The 11274-nt window shown below is 34.0% G+C and overlaps 1 protein-coding gene across 1 annotated transcript in view; it reads left to right on the top strand.

Moving 5' to 3' along the window:
* Positions 1–10905, top strand: part of Non3 (Ribosome production factor 2-like protein Non3) — a 106043-nt gene extending 95138 nt beyond the window's left edge. The window contains exon 9 of the mRNA XM_090411804.1: positions 9860–10905. Within this exon, the coding sequence (XP_090267930.1) occupies positions 9860–10066 (207 nt within the window). The 3' untranslated portion in view covers positions 10067–10905. The remainder of the gene's footprint in view (positions 1–9859) is intronic.
* Positions 10906–11274: the final 369 nt, after the last annotated feature.

The following is an 11274-nucleotide window of genomic DNA, read 5'->3' on the forward strand; positions in this document are numbered from 1 at the left end:
CAAGATATAGATCAAAGACTTGGATTTGAATGAAACAGACAGGAAACCACAGTCAGAGTTCTGAATAAAAATTAGAAGAGTGAACATGGTATCAGTGGCAAAATATTAAAATGAAGATATTAGAGAAAAACTTGACATCATTAACATTCAAAAATGCATAAGCAGAGCTAATCAAAGATAATGCAGTCACTCAAATAGAATAGGAGATGGATGATTAGCAAAACAATTATTTGAAGCAAAAATTACATGAAAAAAATCCAGTAGATGAAGTTTTATCATGACTGATGCAGTAGAAGTGCATTAGAAAGTCAGAATGTAGACCTGATGAAATCAGAGATTAAAAAAAAATAGATCACTTTGGAAGAATGTTGTTAACTGGAAACTAGTCTTGAAATAACTCTCATAATATTTGGTATATTAGTTTACTTGTTAGGTGACTAATTTTATCAACTCTTATGTTTTGTTCTTCCATACTTGAAGTAGCAAAAGCCATCAAAAGCCTGAATTGTGAAAAGGCAGCTGGAGTAAATGATATTCAACCAGAAATACTCAAGTATGGAGGTATAAAAGTCTTACACTGCATAGTTCAGAAGGCCTGGACAGAGGGACGAATTCCAGATGATTGGAGTAGAGCTCTCATAGTACCATAAAACAAAAAGGGAAATACACAAAAGAAATACACAACGGAAATATACAAAAAGGGAAATAAATCTGAATGTGAGAATTACAGAGGTGTTTTTTCACTACTGAGATTTCCTGGTAAGATGTATGCGAGTATACTTGAGCAACAGTTGAGAAGGATTGTGGAAGGGAAGCATGTTGAAGAACAAGCTGGATTCAGGCCAAATAGAGGCTGTCAGGATCAGATTTTCACTTTGCAACAGATAGTTGAGAAATCATGGGAATATAACAAAGATCTGTATTTAAGTTTTGTTGATCTGGAAAAGGCATATGGCAAAGTGCTATTCAAAATGCTACAGTTGTATGGTGTCAATGGGGAATTATATCAAGCAATACTTAGTCTTTATTTTTGAGTTGTAAGTCAGCAGGAAGTACAGGAAAATGGTTTAATGTTAAATCTGGTGTCAGACAAGGATGCACATTATCCCCACCCCCTCTGTTATTATCTACATGGATCACATTATGAAGGAAAGGGATATTAAACCTGATATCAAAATTTGAGATGTTAATCTCAGCTCTTTACTTTATGTGGATGATGTTATACTTCTAAATAAATCTAGTACAAGTCTGTAAGATTCCCTGACTGAATTGAATAACTGTTGTAATAGATATGGTATGAAGGTCAGCAGTAACAAAGGAATGAAAATAGGCAGAAGCATCGAAAATATCAACGGCATTGTGAATGGAGAACCTATAGAACAAGTAAAACATTTCAGCTACTTTGTGAAAGTGGTAATTAAATATGAAAATAGACAACAGAATCAACAAAACTGGAGGAAGTCAAATGAATAAATTTATATGGAATAAGAGAGAAATTAATCAAAACACTACATTTGTATAAAAATATAGTGTTCAAGCCAATTTTGACTTATGAATCCAAGAGCTGGGTTGGAAATAAAACACTTGACCAAAGACATGACTGCAGATATGAGCGTCTTGAGAAAGATTAGGGGCATGAACAGATGGCATCAATGACAATATCATATTAAAAACGAGGATATTAGGATTTGTTAGCATTCAGGAATGTGTTAGCAGAGCTAATCTCAGGTGGTATGGTCACTTAAAGAGAATGGGAGAGGAAAGATTAGCAAAACAAGTGTTCTATGCCAGGTTGGCAGGAAAAAGATCCAGAGGAAGACTAATATATAGGTGGATTGATAGAGTAAAAAAGTGCTTTAAAAGGCAGAAATATAAAATCTGATAATATTGGAGTCTTGATAGGTAAGAGATTGATTTGGAGGAAAATTGTAGATAGGAAGTTAGTAATGATGTAAGTTTTTCATGTAGGACTATCATATCCTGTGCACTGCTTGAGGGTACATTTCAGAACTTTGATGATGATGTTTTGTTTTTCTGAAACAATCTCAACTGCATTAAACCACCTATATCTCGGGCCTTTTTTATTCAAACACGTTTTGCTAATCATTCATCTCCTGTTCTGTTTAAGTGACTATATTCCTTAGATTAATTATATTTCTAGATAACATCTCTATAGCACATCAGTGAGGACATCATAACATTTTTCCTTTGGTTAGAAATACCCTGGATTTAAATTCCATTTTGTAGGTTGTAAAGAACCTTTGTAAAAGTATTTCAACTTAAGGTGAATTAACTGGTTGAATACAGAGATGGCAGGATTTTTCATTCATGAAATAGGAAAATTGGCTGGAGAATACACACTGTTATTGAGCATAATGCACTTTGGCTGGATAATGTTAACTGTTGTTGCCTAGATTGTAATTCCAATTAACTTAACACATCTCTGTATTCAACCAGTTAATTCACCTTAAGTTGAAATACTTTTACAAAGGTTCCTTACAACCTACAAAATGGAATTTAAATCCAGGGTATTTCTAACCAAAGGAAAAATGTTATGTAGCTCTGATTACATGTTCTTGAATATTAATAATGTCAAGTTGTTTTTTGATATCTTCATTTTTAATATTCTGCCATGATGCCATCTGTTCATACTCATAATTTAACTTGGAACTCTCATATATTATGTGATTTGTAGTCTTATTTTTAACCTTGCTCTGAAGTCTGCATGTTAAAATTTATTAGAAAATTATCTTATATAAATGCCAGTTAGAGTTTTTTCATAATATTTCTATATAATATAATAAAAATGGGAGGAGATCTCCACATAACCTTTTAAGGGATATAGAGCAAACCGACCAGAGCTTCTGACCTAATGTTCAATCCTTATCTTCTCAGAGTGGATCCTGTTAGTAGGTATGTACCTGGATATTGAACAAATGAGGATTGTTTAGTACCCTAGCTGGTGATTTGGGATTCAATCAGCCTAATTGTACTCTTATTGGTTTAAACCAAAATAAAGTTATACGTGATAGAATTTCATGTCAGCTGGGGTGTTACCTGGTTAAACAAATCCACTGTTGTTTTTGTAAGAGAACCAGGATGAACAGTGAAAAGTTAGCGACTGGAACAAATCCAACTTGAACATTTAGCAGAGTTCAAGATTAGCACCAACAACATAAGAAGCATCAGTGGAAAAGAAATGGAACTATTGGTAAATACCAGATCAATATAGTAGGTGTTACTGAAACAAAGACAAAAACAAGTGAGATTTTTCTAAGCAGCTAGTAAATGATGTCATATTCAGCTCATAACTAAATATGAGGATAATCTTCTTGAATGGTACACAGTATCAAGTAGAGTGATATGGACAAATATCAGGGTGAGCTGGACAATGAGACTTATTTGTGCCTATATTCCTACAGAAGATATTTTGCTAAGGAAGAAGAGGGCAGAGTATTATTGTGAGGACAATAATACTCTGCCTTTGCTTTACGATGATCTGCTCATACAACACTTTTAAGTTATGAACAATATCTTTTATATAACACTGCATTCATTCATATGATAGTTTTAGTGACATGGATCAATTGAATCGAGCAACATGTAGTTTTCATGAATTTGTTTACAACATTGTTGCTCACTCCATCTCTTTGTGTTTTGGTGTTTTGCTGTGAATTATAAACCATTTATAACTTATTTTATTGTTGTTAATAAAGGCAGATAGACTTCAAAATAAGGATGCTGTTACTTCCTGAAAAGAAGATGTGTAAACCTGCTAGATTACAGGCTACGATTAAAATTACTAAATTTGGTGATGATGATGATGGTGCATCGAATAAGAGATAAGCTGCAGGGTAATCTTACCAAGTGCTACTGCTGTTACAGTTCTTAAAAACAAAGATAAAAGCGAAAAGTTCTACATTAGTTAATACTGCAGTTATCCCTAAATATGACAATCTTATTGCCAAAATGGTAACACTTTTAATGGTGTGGATTGGTGACCAAACTGTGATCCTTAAGCCCATCTATTCAGAATAATTTTTGAATTTGCAAAAATGGCAAATTTTTCATTTGCATAACTGATGTAAATTAATGCTTTGTCACTTAAGCACATATATATGACTGCTTAAAAATGTTATTAAACCATTATATGTAGGTCTTTATAAATATGTTGCAGAGTACACAAAATTTTTATTTAATAAAAAATCATTATCTAAACAAACTATTTTTTTTTTAACTTTAAGGAAACATGGAAGAATATATGTTGTAATATAAAGGGCCATTCTAGTTATAAAAATTAATGTAACAAATTATATTTTCAAAAAAAAAAAGTTCTTTTTACTGTTCTTATTGACACAGCACCACTAATCACTGTGGCACTCCTGACGAATTGACTCGGATATATTTAAAAAAAAAATAAATAGGGGAGAGCCATGGGATAGTACATTTTGTTCTTGATGAGTCGGATTTTGCACAGTTTGTCAAGCCCTGATTATATCTACAAGAGGAGTGAGGGGGAGGGAAGGCAGTGATTCACTAAACGATGAAATTTGCTATGCAATAGTTGTTTATTACCTAACATGTCATATGAGAGGTATGCCTGTATTAGAGAAGGCAGCTGGCATAAAGACAAAGTTGTCCCTTATGATCTAAGCTGCAGAGTAGTAAATGATTATCAGACACATAGCTAATAATAATGGTAAGTATCTGCTGGATTACTATTCAGGACATGGACTAGTCTTTACTAACATTTTCATCTCTGGTATACCAGAGTGGTTTATTAACTTTTTCTTTTCAGTTAATAACACAGGTTCAGATTTTATTATAAAAATAAGTTAATTTAAAAATTAAAGAGGTTGAGCGAGAAACAAAGAAATAATATTCGTGTAAATTTCGATATTGCATAAGTATAACAGTATGTATGTATAAAATGTTTTGCAAGTGCTATATAGTTCTACATCATCAAATTCCTGCCATGTACCCTCAAGGATATGATAGTACTACATGAAAAATTTACATCATTACTAACTTCCTATCTACAGTTTTCCTCCAAATCAGTCTGTTACTTGTCAAGACTCCAACATTATCAGATCTTATATTTCTATCGTCTAAGGCACTTTGTACCGTATCAGTCCACCTATATCTTGGTCTTCCTCTGGGTCGTTTTCCTGCCAACCTGGCAGAGAACACTTGTTTTGCTAATCTTTCTTCGTCCATTCTGTTTAAGTGACCATACCACCTGAGATTAGCTCTGCTAATGCATTCCTGGATGCTAACAACATCAAGTTCTTTCCTAATATCCTCATTTTTAATATGATATTGCCATTGATGCCATCTGTTCACGCCTATAATCTTTCTCAGGACTCTCATATCTGCGGTCTCTAGCCTTTGGCCAAGTGTTTTACTTCTGACCCAGCTCTCAGATCCATAAGTTAAAACTGGTTTGAACACGGTCTTGTATACAGCTAATTTAGTGTTCCGACTAATTTCTCTCTTATTCCATATGAATTTATTCAATTGACTTCCTCCCATACCAGCTTTGTTGATTCTGTTGTCTATTTCTATATTTAATTTACCATCTTCAGTAAAAATCGTGTCTAAGTAGCTGAAATGTTTCACTTGTTCCACAGGTTCTCAATTCCCAACACAGTTGACATTTTCAATGATTCTGCCTATTTTCATTGTCTTTGTCTTTTTATTGCTGATCTTCATACCATATCTATTACAACAGTTATTCAATTTAGTCAGTGAATCTTGCAGACTTTATTTTATTTAGAAGTATAACATCGTCTACATAAAGCAAAGAGCTGAGATCAACATCTCCAATTTTGATATCAGGTTTCATACCACCTTCCTTTATAATGTGATCCATATAGATAATGAATAACAGAGGGGGATAATGTACATCCCTGTCTCACACCACATTTAACATTAAACCATCTTCCGGTACTTCCTTCAATTCTAACTGCTGACTTACAACTCAAATAAAGACTAAGTATTGCTTGATATAATGCCCCATTAACACCATATAACTGTAGCATATTGAATAGCTTCTCTCTTGGTACCTTGTCATATACCTTTTCCAAATTGACAAAACTTAAATACAGATCTTTGTTATATTCCCATGATTTCTCCACTATTTCTTGAAAAGTGAAGATTTGATCCTGACAGTCTCTATTTGACCTGAATCCAGCTTATTCTTCACCAAGCTTTTCTTCCACAATTCTTCTCAACCATTTCTCAAGTATACTTGCATAAATCTTGCCAGGAACACTCAGTAGGGAAATACTTCTGTAATTCTCACATTCAGTTTTATTTCCCTTTTTATATATGGGTACTATGAGAGCTCTATTCCAAACATCGGGAATTCGTCCCTCTGTCTAGGCCATCTGAACTATGCAGTGCAGTCACTGTAAGACTTTTATACCACCATACTTCACCATTACTGGTCGAATATCATCTACTCCTGCTGCCTTTCCATATTTCAAGCCTTTGATGGCTTTTTCTACTTCAAGCACGGATATGTATTCCTGACTATATGCCTGTTGAGTGTTTTTTACCACTGTGCTGTCATCACTACTTGTTTCATTTAGCAGTTTTTCAAAGTAATTATTCCATACTTCAAGGATATCTTTTTCTCCCGTTTTCATGTCACCTTTATCATCTCTAACTCCTTTTACAGCACTCTTTCCTCCATTCCTAAGCTTCTTCAACAATCTCCAGAATATTTTGCCACCTTCTTGATATTTATTTTCTATGTTCTTGCCAAAGTCCTCCCATGACTTTTGTTTAGTTAATTTTACACAGTGTTTAGCTTTCTTACATTTGTGTCTGTATTCTATAAGAGCACAAGCTGACTTATATGCCTGGAACTTTTGATATTCTTTCTTCTTTTCCTCCACTGCATCTTTAACTTCCCGTGTCCACCATGGAGTTCTAATTTTTCTATCCTTGCAGACAACTTCACCACATGCCTCTCTAGCAAAGTCAATCAGGGTTTTCTTCCAGGCTTGCCACTGAATCTCCAAGGTTTGTTTCCTGTTCTCAAACTGTTTCATTTTTTTCTTCAATAATCTTTGTGTATTTTAGTCTACAGTTTCTATCCTTGCAGACAACTTCACCACATGCCTCTCTAGCAGAGTCAATCAGGGTTATCTCCAAGGTGTGTTTCCTGTTCTCAAACTCTTTCATTTTTTCTTCAATAATCTTTGTGTATTTTAGTCTACAGTTCACATCTGACAGCTGCTCAACTTTTATTCACTTTAAAACTTTCTTACATGTTATTCTTTTCAGTATGAAATTCAATTTTTTCCTGCTCAAGACTAAATAGTGATCACTTCCAATTTCAAATCCTCTGTATACTCTGGTGTCCTGCACCAGGGAGAAAGCATCACTATCAACAATTACATAGCCAATGAGACTTTTCTTATTTCTTGCCTCTTCTCTCGATGTGAATTTGTGCACATTTTTATGTTGGAACATGGTGTTAGTAATAACCAGTCCATGTCCTGAGCAGAAATCTAACAGATATCTGCCATGCCATTATTATTAGCTTTGCTCTTTTCTCCAAATTTTCCCAAAATATTTTTGTATGTTTGACAGTCATTTCCTACTCTGCTATTTAGATCCCCAACAAGGACCAACTTTTCCTTTTTCATTGTGTCAGTTGCTTTTTCTAAAGCCTCAAAAAATTCCTCCACCTCTACCTTAGTAGAACCTTCTGTGGGACCATAGGCACAAATAAGTCTCATTGTCCAGTTCCCCATTCTGATATTTGGTCACATTACTCTACTTGAGACTGCCTGCCATTCAAGAAGATTAGCTTCGTATTTTGTGTTGAATACTATGGCTACTGCTTCTTTTCCTTGATTGTCATTGCCTGAATATAACATTTTGTATTTATTGCTCAGAAAGATCTCACCAGTTTTTGTCTTTTTTTTGTTTCAGTCACCCCTATTATGTCAATCTGGTAATTATCTAATTCCTCAGCTAGCTCCATTTCTTTGTCATTCAGGCTTCTTATGTTGATAGTACCGATCTTTACCTCTGGTCATGTTGAGTTGGGGTGTGTTTTCAGATTTGTTCCAGTAGCTGACTTTTCGCTGTTCGCCCTGGTTCCTTGACGAAAACAACAGGGGCCTTGTTTAAATGGGCAACGCCCCAGCCGGCGTGAAATTTTGTCATGTTGTACCATCATTTTGTATTTTGGTTTAACCAATAAGAATACAATTTGGTTGGCTAAATCCTATAACTAAAATTTATATTCTAAAGAGAAAAGTGCCCACACACTTAATGTCCTACTAGAATATTTTTACTGCATGAGTAAACAAGTATTTAGGCTTAGATGCTGGTTTACACTCATAATATAGTTTAGTTGCCTAACTACAACACCATGGTTACAATGCTACAAAGATCTTACAAATTATCTATCCCTTCCACCTCCTCACATCCCTCTCAACATAAAGACTACAGTAATGCCATTACCATTCCCTATATCTGGGGCACTTCAGAAAAAATAGAACTTTATAAAGAAATATAATCTCTGCACTGCCTTCAATCCTCATTTGAACCTGGAGAAGCAGATCCCCTAAGATCTGCTTTTTCCCTTCTCTGTTCCAGGGGTTTACAAGGTTCTTTGTTCTTGCAACTTATCATATTATGGTCAGACTGGGAGATGTACCAACATCTACTTAGATGAACACAAAACAGTATATCCACCACCATAACTATGGTCAGTTAGGTCTAACAGACTATGCCTTGTGGATACTTTGCACAGAATCAGATGGGAGAAACTATTATTTTCCATCACATAAATATAAACTTAAAAAACTCTTTTTAGAATCCATAGCGAATTTAACGCACCAGCCTAATATTGATAAATATAGTTGCATTAAACTTTCTAAGATTTAGAAAACTAATTCTTAGGCCTCCCACCCAACAACTAAGGCTAGCCAACATTACTCATAAGACTTTAGTCTTTATATAGTCTAATTTCATTTCTTCCACTTATTGTTTCTTGTGTGTTATTACAATTTTATGAATTTCTGAAAATGTGGATGCATTTACAGGAATTCACTCCATTTTAACATTTCTTCTGTGACAGAAGAAATGTTGAAATGATTAAACTGGCTGTTTAATTATTTCTCTTTGTGCCGTAGTTATTCCATTAAATTGTATTATGAATGTTTACTGCATAACATATCAAAAGTAATTGTCTGTTGCTGTGGGAGAAATTACATTATTCTTCTTATCACTTTTATGTATGCTCCCACTTAGCTTCCTTGGAAAGAAATACATCTATTAATTTTGGAAAAATCTGTATGTTATGAATTATGTTAATTTTTTTTTTTTTTACTAGAATGGCCCTTTATTTTATCATACTCTTCTGTGGTTTAATGAATAAAATTTATTTTATTTTGTCCAGTCTGCAGCTACTTGCCAGTTGGCAAAATTTACTCACAACGGGCAAGCATATTTGTCAAGTGCTGCATATAAGTATCTTTATATACATTTGAAATCCTTGTATCCTTAAGGGTCTGTCTGATGATATTTGTTTACAAAAAAATTATATAAATATGTTTAAATGAATTTATATCTTTTAAATATTATATTAACTAGAATATCAAGTTATCTAACTTCAGCACCATGATGTTTTAAGCTATACTTATTACCTTGATGGGCCTGTGATTTCAGTCAGGATTTCTTCATGACTGCAGGTTGTAAAGCGTTCAGTTATTCCTGTCTTGAGCCTTTCTTCTCCAGCTATACTTATATGAGATTCAACTTGATGGTGCTTCAGTAGGATAACTTGTTTTTTTATTTTGTATACTGTATAATCTTGGTGAATTTTATTTTGCAGCCTAAGACAAAGAAAAATATTAAGAGAAATCCTTTTGGCAGCACAATGGGTCGAATTCATATGCAACGACAAGACTATAGAAAACTTCAAACTCGGAAATTAAAGGGATTAAAGAGAAGCAACAAAGAAAAGAAAGGAAAAAAACGAGAGTCTTCCTCTGATCCAGTTGAAAGGGATGCACAAATCAAAAGGCAGAAATGTGAATAAAATTTGTAAATAGAAATACTTCAGAACAAAAGTGTGATAGTTATTTTTTACTATATCTAAAAGTTTCACTCAGAGAACATAGTATCAGTGTTGTCCAGCAGACAAATTGTATAACAAACTACAGAGAAATCACTCTGGTAAATTGAGGGGGGGGGGGATCACCAAAACTTCAGTTTGACTGATCTTCAAAAAACAGTTGTCTAGGAGTTGACCGACATGCTAGTTAGCCAACTCCTGGAATATCTGTAGTATGTCAGTGGCTATGGATTAGATAATCTTGGAAACTTTGCTCTCTAGAGACAAACCATTGAAGTTGTTCAAGTTGCCTTAGACCACCATTAAGCTGGGTTGTGGTCTTACACTATGTAGTCACATGTCTACGAGTTAAAAATTCACAAACATTTGTGCTCATGTTGGGATTTGAACCCATAGCTTGATGGTTGGAGATCATATCCATTCAGCCAAAACAGGATAACACACTAACTGTACATTAGTCACATACTCGGCCAGCAAATCACGTTTCCCAGTGTAGCCAAATGACTGAGAGATCTTTATATTTCTTTGGTTTCTATGAATATAGCGAGAAATGATTGTATTTGTACAGTCTTATATGAAAAGATTACCCTTGATTTTAATGTATAGAGGTTCCAGTCATAAAAGAAAATCTGAAAAGCTTTATTTCTTTGTGGATGTCACAATTTGCAGAATAAGAATTTGCAAATAATTCTTTTTTAAATTGAACATTTAAAAAAAAGAAGAAAAAATGCACAGTTGTTGTTTTTGACTGTACACATGCAACTTATACATCAGTATCAATAAAATGAAGCATTTGTTAATTTCTCAGACTGCATTTAATAGTTTAAACCATATCATTTGCCACAGTATTGAAAACCCTCACTGCCATGATGCACTTATTGATATTTCAAGCAGTTTCGTGGAACTTAATGCTGGCAATTTCATTGAATTTGGGCATTCTTATTTCATTGTGATCTAGCATCTCATCGTAATGACCTTGTCCACATAGTCACTGGGCTTGAATTGGCATAAGCATTCTCAATGATTAAATAAATTATATACTTGCCAAGAAATTATATTGTTTAACCCTTTTATTTTTTATTTTTTATTATCCCATGGTATTATTACACCAGATCATAGAGGTCAAGTTCATGTATTTTATACAGCACCTTTTTTGGGTTGTTATAGAGTTC

This window comes from Typopeltis vanoorti, chromosome 22, assembly GCF_054136105.1.
Source record: "Typopeltis vanoorti isolate ZY-2024b chromosome 22, IOZ_Tvanoo_1.0, whole genome shotgun sequence".
Taxonomy (NCBI): domain Eukaryota; kingdom Metazoa; phylum Arthropoda; class Arachnida; order Uropygi; family Thelyphonidae; genus Typopeltis; species Typopeltis vanoorti.